Below are 25349 nucleotides of genomic sequence, written 5' to 3'. Positions count from 1 at the left end.
CTAGATAATTCAAATATCGCAATGCGTCCATGAGTGCTTGCAAGAGATAGTCTTCGCAAAGGGGAGATACCACGGTCACGTGAATTGCCATGATCACATGATTTTAATGCCTGAGGCGACCTATAATCCTCGGATCTATGAAGCATACAATAGCAGCCGTTCATTTCCAGATATCATACAAATTGAATCAATGGAGTCAATGGACACCCGTGGGAAACGATGATGAAGATGATTGAATCCTGGGGAGTCTAGTTCTGAGCCCTAAATCCCAGGTTTCTAGAGCATTCCCTGCGTGCAGAGCATGCATAGACCGACCTATTCCAGCCGGTAGGCGCATATTATCTGGACAACTAGAGACTAAGCATAGAAACACGATTTTCTAGCCCGTGCTACGACATCCAGACTGTCTCTTGTAGACTAGATGCATAACGATAGCCAGCTGTAGAATCAAAACATTCCGTCGAGACCGATGAAGAGATAGAATTTCGCGCCTATGGCCTTTTGGGATCTTTCAACGCCCTTTTGCGATGTGACGGCTTGCGTCCTAGGTGGTTGTAATCCCGTTGAGCAGGTCAAAGATGTGGCTTGATTCCCCCAAAGCAGGTTTCTCCACGAGCTATTGGCGCCACTGATAAGCTCGGAGCGGAAATTCCAATTTCGCCTAAAAAATAAGGGCGGAGAAGCCCATGATGTTCGTCCTTTTGCCACCCTGATTGGTCCGACGCCATTCGGAGTTGATTTCCGGCTTGCCCCCAAGCCCTGTCCATCACCTCCTAGCTACACCCAATCTGAACACCTCCTAGGTACCCTCAACACAGAGCTTGCGGAGATCTTTTTCAATTGGTGTCTGGAATTTGCATGCAAGAATGACACTGAATGATGACTGAATGGGTTTGTGTGTGTTCCACTAACAGAAAAAGCAGGAGCAACGCATTCCCAAGTCCATCCCTATCCTCACGTCCTGAAGCACCTCGAGGATTCCGAATCATAACTGCTGGTACCCGCTGAGAACGTGTCGAGGTTTTCTTGTACTGGATGGACGAAGTTGGTCGTTGGAGCTTATGAAACTTGACCATGCACCCGCACTGTCACGGGAACTGGCAGTGCGGTGAAATCATGGAAGCTGAAACCACCTCAAAAATTGACTGGAATCGCCCATCACGCGCCATTAATTGTCATATCCTTCTTCCGTAAGCATGCCAGGGCTTCATCCTGTTTCGATGTTGCTGATCACAATGGTTTTTATGCTTAGTGCGCCTCCTCTCGGTATGATGTAACCGGGTCATCCATGGATCAACGGGCCAACCTTCTTTCGACAATACCGCAGATCTGTCCTCCCCAACACACTCATAGCCTCGTGGCAAAACTGCATGCCCCAGTCACACCGGTCTTGAGCACAGCTTGCAGTGACATACGAGTACCACCACTTCATGTCACGGTTCATGTCATGGCTATATCATGGGTCACATATATCATGGCACTCCCAATACGTGCACTATTGGGATCAAGCCAAGACCAAGGCTTTCGTTCACGTCTTGTGTCACCTGTCTCACCTGGTTTAAGTGCTAACTGCAGACTTCTGGTACTCACAAGGCCTCACAAATCACAGGCCGTGCTAGGATTGCTGCCCATAGCGAATTACTAGAAACTCGAGCAGTGGAGCCGAAAGGACCCCAGGCTCCGGAAAAGACTTTGATGCACATTTTCCAGCTATACAGAGGACCGGTCCTTTGAGTCCGTGTGGTTGGGCTTAGCCTGATCAGCACGCCCATTTGCAGTCGTCATTCCACCCCGGGAAGAGAACCATTCAGCAGCTTACAGCTACGCAGAGTTAGTGAAGCAGCAAAGCCATCGTGTTTGAGCGTCGATTCTGAGCCTTCCCCTTATGGGCGGCTTCTTCTGTTCTCCGAATGAACAGGTAATGCGATAGCTTTGCTGATTCATTGGCTCTTTGTAGCTGTAAGCTCCTGAATGCCTGGTTGGTCTCTTGACGAGCCGCCCTTATGCAGGAGGACGAAGGAAAACCCCGCCCAGTCGCTTACGACGGCCGCGAAGCCCATGATGCGGAGCTGATCTACCCCGTACACGAGGAGAGCTACTGGCCACAACAAATCAGCCACCAAATTAGCATGACCGTTGACGAGACGCAGGATCAGTCTCCTCCCTTCGCAGGTTCACCGGGTGCTTGGATTACTCTGCCGCAGTGCTGTAGACATTCAGCTGCCCCACTGCCAGCCGCAGCTGATAGCGCAATCAGACCTGTCGACTTGTCACAAGAGACCTGGGGATCCAACAAAAGCCAATTCCGTCAATGGGGTTGTGGTGGTTGTCTTGCTGTGGGGACCGAAGGACGCAGGCATCAGTGGGTCTTCCATTTTGACGACGGACGAGTATCGACCCACCCGAACCGAGGCAAGGCCAACAAGACAACGTGATTGATAGAAAAGCACCCCTCGACCCAGACAAGCCCTATTATAATCTTCCGTGTTCCCCGAGTCTGAAAGCTCAGGAACGATGTTGCAAAATTCCCCAAGAGGCTTGAAGGGAGAGGAACGCTTAGGTAAACCTTACCGCGAGCGGTATGTGGTTCTCTCCAAAACAATGTCGTTTCATGAAATGGATCCATGATGCACCCTGTCGAGTCCTGGAACAAGGATGAATGCCAACCTATCAATGAGATTTGGAATGATCTCGGACCGAAAGAGGGCGACAGATTTGGAATGTCCAAACCCCCCCGAACACGAGTCATGGCCTATCAGAGATCAGGTTCCATATGACTCTTATGGAAACCATGGATGCTTCCAAGGTTCAAACCCAAAGAAATGAACTACCATATATACTCCGTCGATACAACCCGTCCATATTGAATGGGTTCCAATGCCAAAATTACCATCCAACGTGCAAAGCGAAGCGCTTATTGGCCTTAGCGCTATTAGTGGCGAACCGGCAAAGACCTCCGACATACCAGAAGGCCCGATTTTGGTTGAAACCCACTTTACGACAAATTCACAGTACGGGGATCGACCACTTTGTACGGAGTATTTTTTTATTTTTATTTTTTGTTTTATTTTTACTTTTTTTTTACTCTCGTGCAAGGGGGATTTTATTCTTCCACAGCTCTTATTGTGTGGCCTTATGAGTTGATGTTCCGCTAGCGTCTCGCGTTTGGCGAAAAATCCTTCAAATCCTTTTGCAGACTATATCCTAACAGCGATATGGATGAGAACTTTGCCCCGTATTCCGAATATTCGAACTATGCGAACCTGGAAAATGAATTCAATTATGACTGGGCCGTCCCTGAATACCCGCAACCTTCTCCTTTTGAGGTCAATACCGAAATCCCTCGTGATAACCGTGATCACCGTGATCACCGTGGTATCCGTGATTATCCTATATCCAACACAACCGACCGCGTGAATGCTAAGGTGGCTATCCCCCGGAACGCACAATCCAGTAGTTGGACCAGCAGTGGTCGAGTCAGTCGAGCTTGTGGAAATTGCCGTGAACAAAAGGCCAAATGTAGTGGCCATCGCCCGGCCTGTCATCGATGTCTGGATTCCAATGTCCCGTGTTCGTATGGCGATCGGAAAAGAGAGAAGATGGTGAAGTAGGTCCACGGGTAAACTTTTCACCTGGCTCAATACTTGTCTCTAACAAGTCATAGGCAGCTGAACGATCTAACTACACGGGTTGAAACCTTTGATGCTTTGCTCCGCGATCTTTATCCCAAGCTGGATGCCTCGTCGGCCCATCGGGTCGATGAAACACTGAAGGAGTTAAACGCACGCACTCCGCTCAGCCAAGTCCTTTCCCCTACCCCTGTCCCTGCCTTATTCACCAACCCAAGCGGGCATATCAATCAATCAGTGCTTTCTTCAGATGTTCCTCCTATATCTATTCCCTCCGGGGCTGTAGACTACACCGAAGAGGACTTCGATCGTGATGAAAAAGTACAATCGACGGGGGTTGTGGGTGAACATTCGGAGATGGCATGGTTGTACAGACTCAAACGCGACCTTGACCATAGCAGCTCGAAAGGAATCGAACATACCCTCGAACGCCCTTCGATCTCTTCCGTGAACTACTTCCAAGATGACTCGGAAATTCTGGTTCTCGACGATATCGACCTCGCACGCCGGCCTCCACAACAGATCGCTAACAGGCTTGTCGACACCTACTTCCATGTTGTGCATCCTACCTTCCCGATTATTGGAAAGGCAATCTTTCTGAATCAGTATCGATCCTTTTACGCGAATCCAAATGTGCGACCCGGCAAACGGTGGATTATAGTGCTAAACCTGGTGTTCGCCATTGCGACCAGACACTCCTTCCTCATCGATCAGCCTCAACCAAATTGCGATGATCATCAGACTTATTTTGCACGGGCGTGGAGGCTGAATGTAAGTAACGTGATAGATCATCCCGACTTGCAACAGGCACAGGTGGAGGGCTTGGCTGCTTTTTACCTCCTATCGGTTGGTCAAGTTAACAGGTTGGTCTTCGCCTTCCCTCCCTTCCGTATTTATACGTGATCTATATCTAACTATGTGACTTGCTCATCCAGGTCATGGAGATTCATTGGAATTGCAATTCGATCCGCGGTGGCTATGGGCCTAAACATTCGAAGCGAAAGCGAGAGCATCACCCATTTCTCAAAAGAACTTCGATATCGGGTTTGGTGGGCGCTGTTTATGTTGGATATGGTGCTATGTGAGACGACAGGCCGTCCACCTGGCACGGGGGACATCTTTTGCTCCACCCCCTTCCCCGTTCCCTTTGCAGAGGAGGACTTTTGGGACACGCGTGTTATGCAAATCATTACCGACAAAAGGGCTCGGAATGCCTTTTTCACCTCCTTAATTTCCGATACGGCTGCTTCACCATATGAGAGCGTGACTCTTAGAACGCCGGAACAGCAAGAGTCAGGCAAGGGCAAACAAGAAGAAAGAGCTAGTCAGAGAGGGACAGAGAATCTGACACCCAACTCCTCCCTGTACTTTCTGTACGCAGTGGACTTGGCTCATCTCCTACGGGAGGCTATTAATATCTTCTACGCTCCAAGAGCAACGCGACAGTCATGGCTCGAGATCGAAACCGCCATTCCCACACTAAACAACCATGCCGACAACTGGCTGTCTCGTCTCCCGGCAGAGTTCGATTTTACAAAACTAGATACAACCCATCAATTTCTACAGCAGCGTGCTAGCCTTGCTTTCCAATTCTACGCCACCAAGCTGATAATCTTGCAGCCCTGTATCCGCCATCTATCTCAACAGTCATCTGAAGCAAGTTCCCCGGGAACAGTGTGTGACCAGATGGCAATCTTGTGCGTTCAAATGGCGGGTCGAATGCTCGACCTGCTGCCTGAGGAGCCAGACCTGACTTGGCTGTATGGCGTCGCTCCATGGTGGTGTATCCTGCACAACATCATGCAGTCAACTACCATCCTCCTCACGGAGATGTTCACTCGCACTCATGTAGGCACTGCCAAGGCTGTCGATATCACTAAGAAGATCGATAAAGCGACTCGCTGGTTGGAAGAAATGTCGACCAGAGACCTTTCTTCCCAGCGAGCCTGGCTTGTCTGCATGGACCTCCTTTCACGGCATGGATCGGAGTTCGGGTTTCGGTGTTGACACCGAACTCTAAGCACACGCGTTCTCCAACCTGTCTCATGTAATTATGGGAGTTTGATCTATACCCCGGCTTGCTTGGCGGAAAGAGTGACTTTAAGCGATGCATCTGCTTTTGCCTGCTGGCTTTAACGACATATACCATGCAAGTTTTATCCATTACGCGTCCCTCGTCACTTTGGAAATTCTTGTTCATCTGATGCCTCAATTATGATTTCGGTTTATCTTCATCAATACTGTTTTGTCATAAGATTGTGTCTTGCATTTATTCTCGGGGGTATTTCTGTTCGCATGATAGAGTATCTTGACCTGAATACCACCAAGCATTGGAGTGTCGAGTCAATTGACAACTCCACTCAGACCAGAAAAGTTTCGAACGTGCGTATCATCATTAATATTTAATTTCCTGGCCAATCAGGCTCAAAATTCATGACATGTATATAGATTCTCCGCCTCGTTGAAGAACGCATCGACAGGATGCAACAGCCCAAGGTCGATATCTGACTGCGCCAGGAAATCTTGCATAGTCGGCTCTAGAAACGCCATCTCAGTCGTGTACCCACTGACAGTATCCCTCAAGGGATAGACATATGCATCGATTCCATGGCTGTGGACAGGTTGAGTGGTGGCAGAAGCAAGGACATGATGTGTCGCGGGTATTAACGAGGGCGCGGGTATAGACGTCGATCGTTTCAGTGGCGCGGTGTTCAGGAAAGGAGTAGTAGCTGGTAAATCCGATGAAGGCCCGGACAAAGCCGGTACACCAGCACCAGGGGGAGAATTACAAGTAGCACTAGCATTGGTATTACTTGTAGAAGCCTCTCTTCCAGCAGCCACATCGGTGTTCCCCTTACTGCGCCTCAATCCTCGATACGTAGCCAGACAAACCTTCACCTGCTCGAGGTTGTGATAGAATTCGGCCGCAGCCAAATTCCCATTCTCGGTCATGGAGCGCAGCAGATCAAGCGCGGAGTCGAACCCGGTCATATCAGTTGGACTGCCGACCGGAACGAAGCTAGACATTGCCAGGATCAACGCTGAGGAGAAGAGGTAGTGGGCGTGGAAATATCCAAAGGTTGGCATGGACCCGTTGATCCACCGTGTCAGGATCATGGAATGGGAATGTCGCGCTGCATGGATACATGCTTCGCTTAGGGTGAGGACGGGTTGGGAAACGGATACATCTTCGCTCTCCGCTTCGGTCTCGGCCCCACCGGTATTATTGGTATCGGGGTGGGGTTTACTCTTCTTACTTAATGTCATCAGGAGGTGCAGTAGTGTTGGGCGCGTAGTTAGGATCACGCATTGGTTGAAGGCCATGTGGAGCGAGACGACGGGTTTCTTGCTCGATTCCAGGTCTTCCATGTTCAGTCTGAGGGACTCGGGGAGTGTTTCTACCCAGTTTTTCAGGGCTTTGAGGAGTTTCTGCACGCGCTGGAGGAAGGTCTCTTGGTACTTTCGCCGACTGTATAGACGGGTGATGGTCTCGCCGACTATGCGTGCCAGCTTGATGTTGGCGGTCATGTATTCCGAGTCGGAGAGTTCTTCTTCATGGCGCCAGCGTGGGGAGATGGTTGAGGGCATGTCGACGTGGATATCTTCATCGAGGATTTGCATCGGGAGACCCATTTTGGATCCCCACATCCGGTCGAAGATGTAGATTGTCCACCATATTTGGATGCGGTGTTGGCGCTCCACTGGGTCAATTAGCTGTGATTCTGGGATATTGTGGTTCAAGCCGATGGTCAAACCCATCCGCATAGCGTTTCCAATGAGAATATACGCCGAATGGCGCCGGTTGAGATAGTATGAAAAAAGAGACTTGGGATATGGTAAGTACTCTTATGTCGAACAATAGGACATGCTGAGCCACATACCAACAATAACAGGGTTTCCAAGTGCGTAACACTGGTTCTCTCCGGCAGAATCTGGACCAGACTCATTGATCGAGCAAAGTATGACGTGCCCGGTACCCTGGAGCCAGAATTGGGCTCAGATCGGATTGAATACGCCTGGCCGAAGGCGAACAGGGCAAAGAATTTACACTTGTTAGCCGTGCAGTCAAAGTCTTGTGTCTGGTAGATCTCTTCCAGTTTATCTAGTGTCGACTTGCGCATCATGAGGTGGTACAGATGTCCGATCTGATGGATTGCTATCCGGACCAACAACCGAGCATGGTGAAGGCTCGGCCACTGGATATCGGCTTCGTTCGCTGTGGCGATTGTCTCTTCGCGCTCATACTGTGTTCGAGGAATATGTGGCATCGCGCTATTTCCCGACAAGAAACGCCGAAACCGTGTTGCGAATGCTGAACATGCTGCCTCGCCGATATAGATGGGTGGCGAAGAGGGATCATACCTGTGGAACCAGGCTCGATCTCCAATCAATGGATTCTGAATACCTGTTCCATCAGGGGCATCTGCTGCCTTGGAAGGGGCTCTTTTGCGCAATCTCAGTATGTAGTTCATCTTTCGCATAAAGTCAAGGGATATCTACCTCTGCGAGTGATCGTTGGTCTCGGCAACTTGAGCCGAGGTGATCGACCGTTCCTTGAGCCGCTGATTCTCTGCAAGGATCTGCTCTAAATAGCTGGAGAAGATGGTTTAGCTTCCTGACCTGACACGTGTGATACTCTTTTTAAAGGCTTGGTCTAATAATAACCTGTGGCTTGCATACTTCTCACTAACTTTCACCTGGCGATCCCGAGTGGCGTAGGCACATTCATCAGCGAGTCCTACCGTGCGGCATTTGCTACACGGCTGGTCTCCAGAACATTTGATTTTATGCGAGTGGCATCTTTGGCAGCTGTTGATGCCGTGCGTCAGTTCTCGGTGGGTTCGGCGTGAGGTATCTGGAATACGCACGCGACAAATTTCCTTCTTTGGGACTCCCGACCTTGCTGTTCTTGCTCTTCCGTATGTCTTTTTCGTGCCATCTGACAAATTCCCTTATCTTCAGGCTTTTCAGGTGCAGAAAAAGATGCCGTCCGGATGCGGTCGGAGATTTGAAGTTCTTACCCGAGTCTTCGGCAATTTTGGGATTTGGCCGAGCTTCTGAGAAGCTGACTAATCAATTTGCTGCCCATCTGGGCAGCAACCCGTAGATCTTCTTTGCCTAGATGGGCATAATAATACATTGTATACCTAATTAGAAACGAGTAATGTGTCTTTAAATGGTATAATATGTTTCCTTTTGCAGGCTCTATATGGTCAAAGACTGGTATCGAATTCTATATTTATTATATTTCACGAAATCATCATGTCTGTCTATCACCATCTATAAACCAACTCTATCATGCAGACGTTCCATATCGCCTAAGGTGCAAAGACATAAATGCAAATGGGAAAAGAGATCGTCATATCGTTGTCGTCAAGTCTTCACATCGAGGCTGAACTTCTTTTCAAACCATCGCTGCATGTCAAGGCCCCATTTCGTGATAGCAAGCACAATGAAGCCACTTGCTATAGCGAAGAATACACCTAAACGGATGGTTAGATATGTCTCAATCATAATCTCATTGAGAAGACTCACAGATTGTAAATGTCCATCCTACCCCAATAGCACCGATTACCGGCTCAACAGCCGCCGTCGCTGCGGCAGCAAAGATATATTGCACCATGTACTTTGCGCTGATGACCTCCGAACGAGCTTGCGGCATGACCTCTGGGAGATATATAGTTAGTTTGTAAGTAGGACAAAGGTACAAAGGTACAACACTCACCAGCCGAATAAGTATTCAGCCCATTGAAAGCACCCAGAAGCCCTACCCCCGCAAAGAAAGCGGCAATGATTGGGACAACCATACCACCCACTTCTTCCTCCAAGGTCCAGCAATAAATCAGGGTCGCACCTGGGAGGACCCCAAATAGGGTGGCAAGACCACTGTTCAGTCGGTCCTGAGGCAGACGCACACCGTTTCGTTTAACAATCCATTTCTTCACGGCGCGGTCGGACAGCTTGCCGCCAACGACACTTCCGATCAGGAAGCCTATTCCCGGGGAGAGGTAGAATAGGCCGCTGACGAGGGGAGACGTTAGGTTGAAACGTGGATTGAAAATTGAGCGGGCTGAGGTGAGAAGTGCGTATTGGAATGTAGAAAGAAGGCCACATGTGAGGCACTATTGCTTGTTAGTCAGTCACTCGATAAGCTCTGGAGGTACTCTGGAGGTACCGATTTAGTACTGGAAGATAATGCTTACTGCAAGAAAGACATTGGGATAGACAAATCGACGAAAGATGCGCATAGGATTGAACATGCTTATGACAGTGCAAAGCTTCAAGGGTTTGTCGGAGTCCCGGCTCTTTTCTTGGATACTTGGGACAAAAAGAAGAGACAGGACGAGGCCGAGTAGAGTCATTGCGAATTGCAACCAGTATATAATGCGCCATTGAGCAAATGTGACGATGATGCCGCCGATGCAGGGTCCTAATTGTAGAATAAGCTACTGAGATCCGACAACGAGCATAGAGATAGTGATGATATAACATACCAATGGCAGGCCCACTGACAGATCCAACCATAAAGCAGCCAACAGCTGTTCCACGCACAGTCTATCAACTCTTGTCAGTAACCCAAAGACAATGGGAACCAAACCAACGTACCGGTTCAAAGATATCCGCAAGGATAGTCTGCCCAGCAACCATGAAGAAAGTGCCCGTAAAGCCTCCTAAAATGCGCATTGCGATAAACATATGCAAATTGATCGCCGCGGCGGTACCGGCCGAGCATGCACAAAGCACAAGGATAGCTGCGTTATAGGCATTGCGACGCCCGAATAGATTCGTGATAGGGCCCCAAATAAAAGATGAAAATCCCATAGCAATTAGCACACCTGCGTTGGTAACATTGAGAATCTCCGATGTAGTAGAAAACTCGGTAGCGATCTCCGGGGTTGCGGGCAATAATGAAGTACTAGAGAATGTGACAGCGAGGGTCATCCAGCTGACGACAAAGAGGATGAGGCATTTGCGCCATGTTGGGATGCCATAGGCGTTTGAAGGCTGGGGTTTCAGGGCCAGGTCATCTTCTGATTCCGTGTCATGGGGAGAATCGACCTGTGGGGTTGGTTTTTGGGACTCGAGATCTGGTTTGGATTCCATGGTTTGGTGGGATTAGATGGTATATAATCGATGTAAAAGATTGATTGATAATTTGTGCATGTCTAAGTTAATGAAATGATGTACGCAGAAAATAATCCGACAGGATTCAGTCGACATTTTGTACGAAAGACCTCTCGGCATGTTGAAGATATCGCCGAAGCCTTTTCTCCCTGGAGTATTTTTTCCTCCGAGGTGGATCTGACAGGGCTATCGGCGTAAGTGGCCGACAGTTTCATTCGGAAGATGCGAGTCACTTCAACCGCAGTCAGGGAATAACAGCCTTAGAGAATCCCAAAGTGACCGGAAGTTGAAGTTCGTCCATGGATGTTTCTGGTGGACACCTGAAATATCAGGCCATCATCTTCCATCAGAACCAACTCGGAAAGTTTGACAAATTTGACAATATACAGATTCAAGATAGTCCGTCAAGTGCAAACTCTCGTCTATTCTAGGCGCAGGAGATGTTAGGAATGAGCTTTATATGCTCTTACATTTTATATGATCCATACCACGTACGCACCAAACACCCCACAACTGACCCAAGGCCAAGCTGACGTGTCCCCCAAGCTTTCCCCTACTCGTACAGTGGGACCTCGGAAATATCAAGCTAAACCTTTGTACCAAGTTATACCGCCCTCCAAATTCTGTCAGTTCTGCCAGTTAAGATGTGTGCACGTGATTTAGTATGAAGAGGATAATACTACCTACTTAGACAGTATATTACCTAAGGAGACTGTCAAAAAGAGAAGACTACCTGAGAAGATCACTAAGAAGACTACGCCCGCGTAAGCGGCCGTCACTTCTTATAGCAGTATATACTGGGCAGGCGGTATACAGGGCGGTATAACTTGGTACAAAGGCTTAGCTTAATATTTCCGAGGTCCCACTGTACAAAGAGCTCAGCAAAAGAGCTTGGCGAAATTAGAGCTTTGGATCTAGCCCGCCAAGATATCTTGTGTCCCAAGGCGAGCTGAAAAAAAAAGGGAGACCTCAACGCAAGGGATAACAAAAGACACCTCGGCTCCCAGGGGGAGGTTCTTGATCACTACCTAGGTACACTGGATCCGACGAGGCAATATAAGAAGCCAGCTATGGACCACAAAGAAGCACAGGATGTCGAAACGACCCGTTCTTTTCCAACTCCAATGGAAAAGCAGCATACAGATCACCTTGTCCTGGTCCCCCAACCTAGTGCTCACCCCCGGGACCCTCTGGTACGACAGAAGACCCTCGAACATCATTGGCCCCGGAAAACAACTGATTAAACCCTCCCAGAACTGGCCCGTTACTCGCAAATATGTAATACTGGCCGTGCTATGCCTTGCATCCTTCTCTGGTGCTATCGCGCCCTTATCAGGACAGCTCAATCTGGCCGATCAGGAGAAACTGTACAACAAGACGAAGCTGGAGGAGTCCTATGCGGTATGTTTACAACTCCCTTTAACAGAGAGTTTACACTCCGTATCACCAAATCCAATATCAGTCCATCTAATATCCCCCAGAATTCAGCCGCCCTAGCCGGCATGGCGGCGGGCCCATTTTTCTTCGCCCCGATATCTCACATGCTTGGTCGCAGCTCCGTGATCTTCTGGTGTGTGCTATTCACACTAGTATGCCAGATATGGGCCGCTCTCATGACCGATCCTGGTAACTATATCGCATACGTGATCTCCCGGCTCTTTGCCGGCTTCTTCGGTGCCGTGCCTACAGTGCTTGGCCCTCGCATCGTGACTGATTTATTCTTCCTGCACCAACGCGGTCGCGCTTTCACTGCTCTGCATATGGCGTTCTTGTTTGGAACGATTGCCGGTCCGACGTTCTCCGGTTTTGTTTCTGCGCACTCTTTCTTTCCTGTTGAGTTCTGGTGGACGGTCGGTCTGCTGGGGTTGACGCTTATCTGTTGTTTCTGTTTCCTCGAGGAAACTGGATTCGACCGTGAATGCCTTGAAAGGAACCCCAATGTTCCGGGTGGAATTTTGGCCAATAGATTTGCCACTTTCTTCTTCGGGGAGAGGGTTGTCTTGTCGACCACCTGGAAAGAAACGGTATGTACAGAAAATAGAAAACCTGAGGCTCTGTGCCGTCCCATAGGACCTATATCCGATCTAACGTCAATCGAACAGGCCAAAGTCGGAATCACCCCTTTCCTAATTGGAATGTGCCCTGTGACAATCATCATGGGAATTTTCACACTAATCTCCTTTGGATTTTACGTGGGTGTCAATGCACTCACGCCAGTATGGCTCCAAAAACCCATTTCGGAAGGTGGCTACGGGTTTTCCCTGGAACAAAACGCGGCATTCACGTTCTGCCATTGGATTGGCATCATTGTCGTCCAATTCTACGGCCACTATCTGAATGATCGGCTGCCGCTCGCACTGGCACGACGGTACAACGGCGGTGTGTGGAAGCCCGAATATCGACTACATGTCCTGTGGATTCCTAGTCTTGTGATCAACCCTATTGGCCTGGGGATCTTTGGTGCCGCTTTGCAGTATCATTTGCACTATATGGTACTCGCACTCGCAGTCTTTATTGTGACTGTCGGGTCGCTAGCCAGTGTTCCGGTCACGGTGAATTATGTAGTCGAGTGCTTTACACGGTATCCGGCTGAGGCGGGTATTGTTATTGGTGCTTATCGTATTGTGTATGGATTGACAATCAGCTTCTATATCAATCCTTGGGTTGAGGCTGTTGATGTTGGCTGGGTTTATGGTATGATGGCTTTCTTTGCGGTGTTCTCCTTCATGTTCGTTATGTTGCTCATGTGGAAGGGACATGCTATTCGCAACATTCAATTTGCAAGTCTTGGATCTAGCGAGGAGGGGGAACAGTTGGTAGGTAAATAGTTGGACTACCAAATAGGCTGGAGTCTCGGCAAGGGGTCATTGTGCTTCAGTTGGTGGGACGATTAATCAACATTTTATGCATAAAATCGACTTGTAAAGATGCTGCTACAATCAAAGCCGTTGTAGAAAGAGCATGGATGAACATTGGGCTATCGAGAGAGGACTATATATGGCCGGGGGAGAGGATATGGGAGTAAACGAGCAGACCTTTGAGCGACGCCTCCAACATAAGTCGTCTCGGCGAATGACTTCTCGGCGAGAAGCTGAGATCGTTTGCTCAAACACGTGCAATTTCTGTCTCTCTCACCTCCTCTTTTTTGCTTCCTCTTTCATCCCTTCTATCCACTACATCGAGACAGCGTGGCGACATACTACTCAACATGGAAGCCATTAAAGATGCCTTTGCAAACTGCAAGGCCCAAGACCGCGCTGCCCTGATAACTGCGGGCGCGGCTAGTTTTCCGAAGATTCGGAGTCAGCATCCGATCCCTGGTCTTCGAGACCTAAGAAATCTGACCCCGTCTCCGATTCGTCCTCCTCATCGGTCTGATCACGACCCGCCTGAACCAGAAACTGCTGCTCGGCATCGCTGGTCCATCGAGGTGCAGAATTGGGGCTCGTCTCCGATACTGGGACGCGGGCGGCAATACCAGTCCGCATCACTGGAACCCGAAGCAACGGCGTCCTCAGGCGCTAGTGGGCCCGTCCATCGAGATGCCAGACTGTCGTACATACCTCTCATTGCCTCTTCCACCTCGGATGCTCACATGAAGTTGCTTTGCGTCGTGCTGACTCTTTTGCTTGCATCGCATCTCGGATGGGAGTTAGCGGAACCCATGAGGAGCCTTATGGATGCGTGAAGGACCTGCTCCATCGGGGGCATGGTTGCACCGGAAACTCAATCAGCTGTCGGATTCCGTGTCGAGACCCCACAACAGTTTGTTGATATTGCTCGTCTTGCCGAAGGAGTCGTCATCGGCAGCCAAATCATCCAGATAAGATCAACAACGTGCTAGGCCAAATCGTCCTGGCCAGCAGCCTGCTGCAACCTCCGGGACCTTGTCTCTTTCGAGCATCCAGGGACCTGTTCCTCAGTCCACCAACCCTGTTGTCCCTACTGGCCAGCAGCCTGTTGCAACTTCAGGGACCGCGCGCCGACTCGGCAAAACCTCCATAATCGCTGAAACAGGCGCTGGCCAAGACGGCGTCGCAGCAGCAACTTTCTGCGCGCAATTCGGTATGAAATACACCATTTTCATGGGCTCCGAGGACTTCAAATGCAAAGATCTAGCTTTGACTATCTCGCATACTCGGTGCAGAGGTCGCCCTTATTGATGCGCCGAGCAGCGGCGACAAGGGTACATTCTGCGACGCAGTCAATGAGGCCTTCAGTGTTTAGGCGAGGGAGTTGAAGACGACGCATTGTGTTGTCGGCTCCGCGTTTGGCCCGCAACCGTATCCGACTATCGTGCGCACGTTCCAGACTGTCATGGAACCGAGACTCGTGTTTAGTTCGGTGCGGTGAATGCGGGTAGACTGCCTGATGCGCTTGTTTCCTGTGTGGGCGGTGGATCGGACACTGTTGGTATGTTCTGTCTTTTCCTCGGTGATACATCTGTTGCTCCTCTCGGTGTCCAGGCGGATGGTGATACGTCCATGGCGGGGCAGAACTTCGCTTCGTTGGATAGAGGCCCTGTTCGTGAGTCGTCGGGGTTGCAGATCCCCTTATCTTCGGATGAGGATTGGGAGGTTGACAAGATGTATTTTGTGTCTCCTGGGCTTCACTATCCTGCAGTTGGGTCTGAGTTGTCGAGTTGGAAGGAGTCTGGTCGGGTTAGGTTCGTTGCGGCAAATGATTCGGATGCCCTGATGGCTTTTTCGTTGCTCTGCCAACTTGAGGGAATTATGCCTGCACTTGAGAGTTCTCATGGTGGTAATGCGTGTTTCGAAGGAGTAGGACCTGAGCGGGATGTTGTTGTTTGTCTGAGTGGACAATGGGATAAGGATGTGCAGGCTCTTGCTCAGACTATGTCTACTATGTCTACCCTTGCACTCGAGGATGAAACCTAATGGTTTCTTTTTGTTTAGCAGGACCAGGAACAATTCTATGAATTGAGAAGTCTTTTAACGCTTACCCAACCCTAGTAAATCGGCTGTTGAAAATCGCTACCTTGAACACGCTGCTTTGAGGCCCCATGGAAGATGAATACTTCTTACGAGAACCGCAGAGATAGTAAACATAGTAAACCTACCCTGTAACAATCTCTCTCAGGTAACCTATATATGTCCCACCAGCGAGGACAATTTGGCTCTTCAACCCTCTACTACTGGTTGTAGTGGGATCGTGACTTCTCTAGTAGATCTCACTTTGTCATTTTGGCCATACCAGTACCGATCTGTCCGGAAACTAAAATATAGAAACCCGTCATATGGTTAGGAAACAAGTGAAGTATAAGAAACGTAGAGAGACAAACCTCCAATTCAAATTGGCCAAAGCCACATTCTGGACCCCTGAAAGATACAACTGTACCTGACGATCAATATTCTCCTCCCAGAATGGAAGCTGGGCAAAATTGCGATACCAGTCACGATAGCGCGACTGAAGTAAATTCCCGGACTTTTCGAATGCGGCTTGGAGAGGATATCCCTGTAGCAGGTATGCAGTCACAAGATTGTGCTTTTCGTCAAGGTCCTTTGGAAGTATTAGATAATTCATTCCGAAGATCCATTATTATATATCGGCCTACCTGCTCCTTAAAGTAAGAGACAATATCGTTTTGGCTGTATGGGTTAGAAATGGCATGGATCATGGGCATGAGGGAATTAATACATCCAAACAATATCGGTGATGATAACACGAAGCTCTTCTATAACAGGGTGATTGACCACTTCATCCGGCAGGTCAAGGTCAGATGCGTATCTGCCGTTCGCTTATAAGCTTGCAGATCTTCTAGTTCTGAGCAACAGAGGAGTAAAGCTCACTCAATCAACGCAAAGATGGGGGTTGTGCAAATAAGTCCGCGTCTCATGTCGGTTAGCTCATCGATATCTGCTATGTCGCCAGATGGTTCGCGCTGGACCTGCTCTAGATTGGCCCGACAAAATCCCTTCATATATTTTGCGAACCGTTTCTGAACACCTGAATTTAATGTAGGTAGAGATCAGACATCAGGAAAATACTTATCATACCTTTGGGTGCCTTTTTGCCATTAGCTGAGAGGAATTAACAAAGTTGTATAGATCAATTCTCACCTCTGATATTTGCTTCCATGTCAGTTGGAATGCCTTTAGTAGAGGTTCTTCGGGCTCTTCTAGGCTCCCTTCCATAACGGAGATCAGGTCTCCAATCATTCTTTGAGCCATAACTTGATCATCTTTCAATGCACCATTATCAAATGCTATTGGTATTAGTCATTTCTTCATTGGAGATATAGTATTATAGATTAATGTCTTTACCGTCATCGAAGGGAAATATCTGCATATGTAGTCAGCACATAACTGGAGTTGAATATCCAGGTTGAAAAGGGGGAAATGGTTAAAGTGTACCCAATTGCCCCAATCGCATAAGAGGCGCAGCTTTGCTTCATCTGCAAAAGGGATGACCACCGCGCAGAAAAATCCAAAATCTAGACCATGCAGAGCACTCGACTGTCTCGGGCCAAATCCGCACACACTATGCCTAGTTATTCCAACTGTCTGGAAGACAGTGTCCCAGGGAAGCATACCTTGAGAGCCATTGCTCTGATTCCTCCCGGACTTTGTCAAAGTGAGGGTTGACGTTGACAGTAGAAGCCATAAATGACACGAACATATCAGGTATGAAGACCGACATAGTAACTTTTAAGGAAAAGGGTATAAGATATCAGCAGGTTGGATCGCAGCAACAGACCGCGTAGTGATGAGGCAAAACACGGAGTGATCCCATATGGGAATTTGGAATTTCCCAACCTTTATAGAGTTGCCTCTAGGCAAGTGGGTGGCACAATTTAGCCGCTTGATTGTAGATCCCTTCGTATCTTTAGGCTTCTTGTACTACAAGTGGTGCTCGTAAATACTCCTTGGCAGTATTCCTGGCCGACAACAGATTGCGCTATATAAGTTGTTCAGCCTTTTAGGCTAATTGCCAAGTTTCAGGTGACAATCATGTAGAGTGAGTGGCCGTTCGACTACGATCCTAACCATATGCGATACTTGGCGGGTAACACATAGTGGCAAACTACTTTACTACATGCATGAGTTTTATATATTTTACAATCCTATAAACAAAGTAACAAAATGTCAGTTAGTAGGATAGGATTGTCAGATTTTTAACTAACCACACTACATAGCACTTGTGAGATATAGTAGCTTAACGGAAACCTTAATAGGTATATGATTTTGCAATTATCCTACTTAGCTAGGGATTCGGGAGGGCATTGCTCCTTGCGTGTAGAATACGGTGCTAGTGTCACCTTATACGCGCGAGATGCGCGAGATGAAGCACAAAATGCGGAAGAATCCGCATACGGCCATAACAACGAGGAGTACGAGGGAGTATAGTGCACAGGGTCATTTGGCCACGAAGTCGCTTTGACCAAGGTTATTGATGCATGAAAGCCTGAATTTGGATAGCGAAGGTCGTTATGACGACCTCACCATCTTTGTTATTATGCCTGAGGAGGGCCTTTACAACGCCGAGATTTCCAAGCGCGTGGAAGAGGTTGCTTGCTGTTACAAGCCAGATCTGTGAAGAAAGAGTACTTCATTCAAGATACTGAAGACGAGTAGAGAAGAAGAAAAGCCAGATGAAAGACAGTCATGAGGTATCAGTGATGAAGATATCAAAGGGACGGGATACGGGTCCCAATCTCCGCACATGCATCCTTGTCTGTGTGTTTCTTTCTTCCTTTTTCTTTTCTGCTCTTCTCTTTCTTCCCACCCCCGGGGATTTGCAATACTACACTGCCTTATGGCCTCGAAATAAATTGACGATCGCGTCTTCCGGGATCAGTTATCCACATTCAAACTTTGGATATCCTGTACCTTCAGTAGATCCTCAAAGACACGTCAGCAAATACCAATTCCTAGTACCACAATAAGTTTAACGTGAGTCAGTGCGGAGTGTCTCTTATAACTGAACAACGTAGGCACTAAAAGATTAAGTCATCACTCGTCCTTTTAGGTGTCGGACATGACTTCGCGGCTGACATCACTATGGATGAATTTATTTAACCCGAAAGCGTAAAGCTCTCCAGCCCTGGCTAGGTACTTCACGTAAATTCAAAACATTGAACACTCTAATCACCATCTTGTATTAAAGAGCTTTCTATATACTTCTGCATAGCAAAACAGTGAAGGTCAGTAAAGAGTTGTAGAGTTGGATAGTGTATTCTTTCATCTCCCAAGTATAACCTCATCTTGCATAACCAAGCTCAAATAGTGCATTGTTCGACTCTTTGCATACCCTTTTGAGAATGCTGCGCATATCATTGACGCCTGTGGATGGACATTCATCCGGTTTCCATCGCCTGACGTGTTGCCGGCTCTATCATGGACGGCCTTCGAAAATTGTGGGACCCATCCCATTCCAAGCTCTCAAACAAATTAATTCGGCATCCCGCCTTAATTTCGACCAGCTGGACACATAATGTAACATTCCTTGATAGATGCGGGACAGAGGTACTCCCTGGGGCTACCGAAACCATTGTAAATTTCCACAAGAGTCCTATCGACAGAGGAGTAAGGGAAAGTAGGAAGAGAGAAACAGAAAGCTAAACATATCCCTGGCTATTAGAAATTCCAAAATTTATTTACAATGTCCTTGGCTGCAGATAGACCGGGGAAGACGTTTGCCTCAGTCTTCATACCGACCAGTGTCAATGTTAGCCTCAATCGGCTTCACGAATTCTGTGCGGAAAGCAATTTTGTGGCCAAAATATAGTACCGCAAACAATATGAGACTGAGATAGTTGATGAAAAAGTCCGTGACGCTGAATGTCGGAATGAAAGCAGTAAAGCCTTGGGTGATAATGATAAGGACGTTGAAGAACAAGCCATACCAAGAAAAGAATGGCTGCCAGGTAGCCTTGTAAGGAAGGCTGTCGCGCGGTATGCCTCGCGCTTTCAGCGCTCTCATAAATGCCAGGTGAATAACGTTTAGAGATGCCCAGGTGATAAAGCCAGCCAATCCAGCAATTTGCATCAACCAGTTGAAAACGGTAGCACCCGTGTTTGACAAGTTAAGGAAGCCCAATAGGCCGAAAAGAGCTGTGAAGCCAACGCTACCATAGGGTACACCGTGCTTGGTTGTTTTGGCAAAAAAGGGAGGAGCAAAACCCTCGTTAGCCAGCCCGACGAGAATTCGGCTGCCACTATAAACATTGGAATTGGCAGCGGAAAGCACGACGGTAAGCAGAACCGCATTTATAATACTCGGTAAAGCATTAACACCAGCTCGTCGTGCGGCGATGACGAAAGGAGACGAGTTTGCATCTGCACCGTTGCTTTCTCCAAGATTCTCGTCATCAGAAGGGACGACAATTCCGATAAAGAAGACCGTGAATATAAAGAAGAACACAATTCGGAAGAAGGTCTTACGGATCGCGGAAGGCACATTCTTCTTCGGGTTGGCGGTTTCACCCGCGGCGATACCAACAAGCTCGGTGCCTTGGTATGAGAATCCGGCTTTTATGAGAATAGCCCAGAATCCAATGAACTTAGCCAGAGCGTCTTGGCCCTCGATCAAATAAGGAACGAAGGGACCGGGGTGAGTCCAGTATCTAAACCCTAGATAACCTTCCTGGCCCACTCCGGCATTCATGCAGATGGCGAATATCATGAATCCGACGACGGTGATAAGTTTGATACTCGAGAGCCAAAACTCAATCTCACCGTAACAATTGACGGGAAACATATTCATAATAATAATAACAACCCAGAAGACCGCGATAAAAACAGCCATCGGAACTGTATCATCCCAGAACTGAATTATAAGGCCCGTAGCCGTTAATTCAAGGGCAAATGTCGAAGCCCACGAAAACCAGTAAATCCAGCCCATTGCAAACCCCAGACTGGGATCAATAATGCGATTTGCGTATGCTGCAAAGGCTCCTGGGATAGGCAGGTAGGTAGCGACCTCACCTAGAGCCGTCATCACCGAGTAAACAATTGATCCGACAAAGGTGTAAGCAAGTAGCGCACCCACTGGACCAGCAGTGGCAATTGCAGTCCCGGTACCGATGAAAAGACCTGTTCCGATAGCACCACCTATATAAATATGTGTGAGAATTAACTCTAAGAAAAGAACATGTATTCGGGGTGCTCACCCATCGCGATCATCTGCAGATGTCGACTTTTGAGCCTCCGCTGCAACTCCGGTAGTTGATGAGATTCTCCATGGCTGTGTTTTTCTTCGGTATCAAGATCCCGAAGTGCGAGGTCTTCCGGATTTGATGCGCTGATATCCTTCTTTTCTGTTCCAGAAGCGTTATATATATCGGGGACCTCGTCGGTGGTCATTTCTGGGTAGTTCGGAAGGGTCGTGAGGCTGAGGAGCGATGGAAGTTGGAATTGGGTCAATATCCCGTCTATTCCAGGAGAATTGACACATTTGTAGTTCTCAATCGGGTTGAACTTCCCAAAACGATTTCTCCACGGGGAAGATCAGGCTGGTCAGGCTGGGGACCCCGCGTTTGGCCGGGCCGGGGACACTTTTCGGGTTCCACCACGAGGCCGAACGAGCGAATGTAAGCGACTGATTTTGCGGGTCTGTTCAAGGAATTGATAAGCTGTTGGAATTCGATTAGCTGTAATCGGACGGATCTAAAGCTTCCTTTGCTTCTTGGGTGGCCACAAGCAAACGCACCCCACTAATTAAGCTAATTGTCGCCTCGCCTATAACGTAAATTCCCCGATTGAGAACATAAACCGGCCCGGTGCGTCCATCCCGCATTTTCTATTACCCCATGTTTACCTTAAGCCGATAACAAAATGTATAGGAAACCGCACCTGCATTATCACCCTGATCAAGCGGGGATCAGCCGAATCCTGTTTCCGTGATACGCTTCCAGGCTTGTGTATCCCACGTGCTGCAGACCCAAGCTGTCGAATCATATCCAAAATGCTCCCCCGATAGTAAGGCAAATGTAGAAAGCTCATGAGAGCATAGCCTTCCCCTCCCGAATCATGCTTTGGAGGTGAAGGGGTATAAATAACAGCTGGGGGCACCTGGTCGTATCGTGCAATCACACATCTGTAGTGGTGCTCATTCAGATCTTACCAGTTGATTGTAAAATTCGAGATGATGTGTCTGATGTGTCTGATGTGTCTGATGTATCTGATGGGCTATACCAGGTATATCATTTCAGCGGGTTTTGTCCACAAATCTGATTGCGCTCGACATACATTAATGGCGTTTTGCTCCGGAACTACGAATTCTCATTGGATGTTCTCATGATGATGGTGAATTGGTCATGATAATACTAGTGGCTGTGGCTATTCGTGGAGACGTATCGTAGTTAACATATAGCAAGTACTAACAGCAAAAGAGTGGTCAGGTTACGTCTCCACAATCCAAAGTGTGATCGAGAATAAAGCTAGTGATAATGTGAAAACGTCAGAAGGGTCAAGGTCACCAGGGAACATCTACTCGAGCCAGATTATCATCGCTAGTGATGCAGAAAGCGCTCCACATCCTGCATAACTGACTGCAACAGTCTGTGAGACGTCTCCGGGTTCTGGCAGACAGTTCTTTGGCGAATCTGGCTTCGAGATAGGCCCTTGAATCACGTCTGCTGTTCTCCATCCTAGAGGTACCGAATCCGGTGCATTCGACCGTGATTTTCGGGTCCAAGCCGCGATAATGTGCTGCCACTCGGGCATAGAGGGCCTCCAAACGTCTAAATTGCGGAAATCGGGGTCTTTAAAGACCAACAAAGCACTGTTGACGGATCCGAATTTCAGGACCCATTCTAGAGAATCGGATGTATAAATGCCCGGCCCCAACTCGTTGTCCAAGTCTCTATTGTGAATGACCGGGGTGAAAAAGGCCATCATCGCAGCTAAGGCGGCCCGAGTAGACACTCGGTACAAGAATGAGCCGCCGCCGAGTTTGCTCACGTAGTCTTTGCTGATCTTCGCGGATAGACGGTCCTTGTTCTTATCCCCTTTAACTCGAACTGTGGCAATATCCTGCGGCAGACGTTGAGGTCTGTTGGCGGGAAACAGCTCCTTCAGTCTATGACAAGTGTATTGGAATCCAACTTGGGGTGGGATGGGATCAAGGCGGGCTGGCATAACAACGACTGGCTGCTGATTGTATCCAAAAAAGTACCGATCGTACATCGATGCTGGAAGTTTTCCCTCTTCGAACAGATGCTCCAAGATCCATGGTACACCGACATTTGTCGGGATGAGTCGCACCTCATCTTGGAGGGCAATCGCTGGGTCGTAAATTGCATCGACCAGCTCATCAAGGCCTGCGAGCCAAAAAATGCTGCTTAATGGGCCAATCAGTTCATCAAATCCTAAAGTCAAGATCAGTAAAAATATCCTCTAGCTTTCGCCAAAAATAGATATAGGTCTGCGTACGTACGATGGCTGTTGCTGTCAATGTACTCCCCGATGTCCTCGGGGATCGTCCCCGGGTACCCATGCTCTCTTGACCATACCGGGCGAAATCCTGCTTCCGCTAACTGACTCATTGTACGAGCGAGTTGATTGCGATTTCCCTCTATATCAGAGGCCATATCAAGTGATTTTCCTAGCTTCTCTTCACGGATAATAGGAATTGTGAGAGTGGATGGTCCAGGCGCTTTTCTGGCCGATGAAGAAGTCGAATTTGAGTATGTGAGGGATGGGATGGACGAAATCGACGGTATAGAGTCAGTGGGACTTGTTGACGAGGTTGGGCTGCTTGCCGCAACCGGAAGCGGAAGCGGGAAGCTTTGTCTTGAATCCATGACTTGATCAAATATCGAAGTAAATTAGATCGTAAGGAGTTGAGTTGGATTACCCAAATCCCGTTCTAATATTCACGGATATATGTATAGCTTCGCTCTTGCCAAAAGTAATGGCACCTGCCAGTATACCTACATCTTGGCGTTGAGTACAAATATAAGAGCAAGGTTAGGAAACTACATATGTAGTGTTTTCATGCCAAAAAAGGAGTCGGATCTTAACAACTTAACATGGCACCATGGCCCTATGGTACCATGGATTCCCCGGCTTACACCCAATGTTGGCAGGAAAACTGAGTTAACGTTTGGCTTCTTTGTGCAGCATATGTGAAAATGGGCGGGGCTGGCGTGGATAAAAAACGCTTTCGAACACTATCGGAATTCAGTCAAATCAGCAAAAACAAAAAAAAAAAAAACATACAACAGTGAGGATTCGCTGGTGGTCACCCACCCAACTACTAACTCACCGGCGTGTGGCTTAAGTACGGCTGAGCGGACGGGAAGCCCTGTTTTCCACACCCTATGGTCGTATGTGGTAGATTATGTGTCGGAAAGAATTATAGAGTCCGATCAGTGACTAGTTGGTTAAGTGGAAGAGCCTGCAGATCCAGTTAGGACTGCGTTTACGTAGCTCAATGGATTTTTCAACTTACTGTTCGTAGATCAGATTGTCCATACAGTCGAAAGCACTTATGGGTGCTGTGGGTAAGGCAGGTCATATGTCACAGTAACTTTCGCCAGAAGCAGGGGTGACTGGTGTGTCGAGATGTCCAATTGTCAGAGCAAGATAGATCTTCATTCAATATCTGAGACGCTGCCTAAACATATAATTCTCAATTTGGCCTTTTTTTTTGCTAATCGGATTGCAATGAACTAGCTTGTAGATCTGTCTTTTAAAGTTATACTACTTATCGAACCTCGTTGTTCTTTTACTTTTCCCCGAGACTTCCGTTCACTGTGTGTGGAGCCTGTGCTTCGTGATCTGAAACGATATGATTTCTGGTAGCGTTATGAAAATCATCCAATCAGTCAGTTTGGCCGAGTGGTTAAGGCGTTAGACTGTTAGTACCCCCTGATCTTCGCATATTCTCATTTCAATACTAACCCCCTTCTCAGTGAACTACCTGGACTATGTCCTCAATGTCTCATAATCTAATGGGTTCGCCCGCGTAGGTTCGAACCCTGCAGCTGACGATTATCTTTTTGATTTTTTTTTTTTTTTTCAGTATTTCAGTATCTGCAATACACTCTCCTTACGGACCAGCTGACATATGGATTATGCTAGGTATATTTAATAGGGAGATTCTTGACCTGGAAAGTATTGTTGCTCTAACCAGAAACACTTGTCTTCGGCACCAGCACAGTTTGTGTCACGTGACTCGCGTTTCGGGTAAACGGGAAATAACTCCGGGGCTGCGATCAACTTCGTGCGACGTTTCGTCTGTGTCTTTCTATGTTTACTTCCAAGGTCAGTCCTGCAACCACACTGAGCCTAAAACACTTTACACCTTTTTAAATCCATCTACCGAAAGCTATAACGGATACGGAGTCGACGGGTGAGAGAAGATCATGGTCCAATACGACAGTGAAAATTACTTTCAACACTCTATCAAAAGATCGGAGACCACCGATAAGGAAAACGGGCTAGGTACAACTGGTCTTTATAAAGGGATGATTGATGGATCCCTTTGTGTGCAATGACCGCCAAATATCTCTTTTAGTCTAGGCTCAGACACAATGAGCTGGATATTTGACGTATTCGTTTTGGAAACTCAAGATGGTTAACCGTATCATCTTCGACGCTTCGCATAAAAGTAGAGGGCCTAACTGAA

At 48.0% G+C, this 25349-nt stretch overlaps 9 protein-coding genes across 9 annotated transcripts; 4 read left to right on the top strand and 5 right to left on the bottom strand.

Annotated features, from left to right (window-relative positions):
- Positions 1 to 3215: 3215 nt before the first annotated feature.
- Positions 3216 to 5636, top strand: N7489_011045 (putative C6 transcription factor; the record flags this gene model as incomplete). The annotated part of the gene is made up of 3 exons (XM_056716794.1): positions 3216 to 3607; positions 3665 to 4492; positions 4565 to 5636. The coding sequence occupies 3 exons, from the start codon at positions 3216 to 3218 to the stop codon at positions 5634 to 5636; spliced, it is 2292 nt and encodes a 763-aa protein (XP_056564416.1).
- A 417-nt stretch (positions 5637 to 6053) lies between these two features.
- On the bottom strand, positions 6054 to 7897 carry N7489_011044 (transcription factor domain-containing protein; the record flags this gene model as incomplete). The annotated part of the gene is made up of 2 exons (XM_056716793.1): positions 6054 to 7454; positions 7511 to 7897. The coding sequence occupies 2 exons, from the start codon at positions 7895 to 7897 to the stop codon at positions 6054 to 6056; spliced, it is 1788 nt and encodes a 595-aa protein (XP_056564415.1).
- Positions 7898 to 9002: 1105 nt separating this feature from the next.
- Positions 9003 to 10733, bottom strand: N7489_011043 (putative MFS transporter; the record flags this gene model as incomplete). The annotated part of the gene is made up of 6 exons (XM_056716792.1): positions 9003 to 9112; positions 9165 to 9296; positions 9355 to 9751; positions 9833 to 10059; positions 10124 to 10184; positions 10236 to 10733. 6 exons carry the CDS (start codon positions 10731 to 10733, stop codon positions 9003 to 9005), a joined length of 1425 nt encoding a protein of 474 aa, XP_056564414.1.
- A 1091-nt stretch (positions 10734 to 11824) lies between these two features.
- N7489_011042 (uncharacterized protein) lies at positions 11825 to 13582 on the top strand (the record flags this gene model as incomplete). The annotated part of the gene is made up of 4 exons (XM_056716791.1): positions 11825 to 11947; positions 12009 to 12155; positions 12236 to 12778; positions 12857 to 13582. The coding sequence occupies 4 exons, from the start codon at positions 11825 to 11827 to the stop codon at positions 13580 to 13582; spliced, it is 1539 nt and encodes a 512-aa protein (XP_056564413.1).
- Positions 13583 to 13962: 380 nt separating this feature from the next.
- N7489_011041 (uncharacterized protein) lies at positions 13963 to 14442 on the top strand (the record flags this gene model as incomplete). The annotated part of the gene is made up of 1 exon (XM_056716790.1): positions 13963 to 14442. One exon carries the CDS (start codon positions 13963 to 13965, stop codon positions 14440 to 14442), a length of 480 nt encoding a protein of 159 aa, XP_056564412.1.
- Positions 14443 to 14463: 21 nt separating this feature from the next.
- On the top strand, positions 14464 to 15652 carry N7489_011040 (Aldolase-type TIM barrel; the record flags this gene model as incomplete). Its single annotated transcript, XM_056716789.1, has 4 exons — positions 14464 to 14550; positions 14618 to 14819; positions 14902 to 14975; positions 15095 to 15652. The coding sequence occupies 4 exons, from the start codon at positions 14464 to 14466 to the stop codon at positions 15650 to 15652; spliced, it is 921 nt and encodes a 306-aa protein (XP_056564411.1).
- A 293-nt stretch (positions 15653 to 15945) lies between these two features.
- N7489_011039 (terpene synthase family protein) lies at positions 15946 to 17378 on the bottom strand (the record flags this gene model as incomplete). The annotated part of the gene is made up of 10 exons (XM_056716788.1): positions 15946 to 15978; positions 16113 to 16274; positions 16330 to 16363; positions 16413 to 16502; positions 16565 to 16721; positions 16772 to 16781; positions 16835 to 16980; positions 17039 to 17057; positions 17129 to 17255; positions 17308 to 17378. 10 exons carry the CDS (start codon positions 17376 to 17378, stop codon positions 15946 to 15948), a joined length of 849 nt encoding a protein of 282 aa, XP_056564410.1.
- Positions 17379 to 19415: 2037 nt separating this feature from the next.
- On the bottom strand, positions 19416 to 21079 carry N7489_011038 (uncharacterized protein; the record flags this gene model as incomplete). Its single annotated transcript, XM_056716787.1, has 2 exons — positions 19416 to 20827; positions 20887 to 21079. 2 exons carry the CDS (start codon positions 21077 to 21079, stop codon positions 19416 to 19418), a joined length of 1605 nt encoding a protein of 534 aa, XP_056564409.1.
- A 1125-nt stretch (positions 21080 to 22204) lies between these two features.
- Positions 22205 to 23520, bottom strand: N7489_011037 (uncharacterized protein; the record flags this gene model as incomplete). Its single annotated transcript, XM_056716786.1, has 2 exons — positions 22205 to 23085; positions 23154 to 23520. 2 exons carry the CDS (start codon positions 23518 to 23520, stop codon positions 22205 to 22207), a joined length of 1248 nt encoding a protein of 415 aa, XP_056564408.1.
- Positions 23521 to 25349: the final 1829 nt, after the last annotated feature.

This window comes from Penicillium chrysogenum (genome assembly GCF_028827035.1).
Source record: "Penicillium chrysogenum strain IBT 35668 chromosome Unknown utg000005l_segment0_segment0, whole genome shotgun sequence".
Classification (NCBI taxonomy): domain Eukaryota; kingdom Fungi; phylum Ascomycota; class Eurotiomycetes; order Eurotiales; family Aspergillaceae; genus Penicillium; species Penicillium chrysogenum.
Note: the sequence above shows the minus strand (reverse complement) of the source record. Positions and strands in the feature narration are given on the sequence as shown.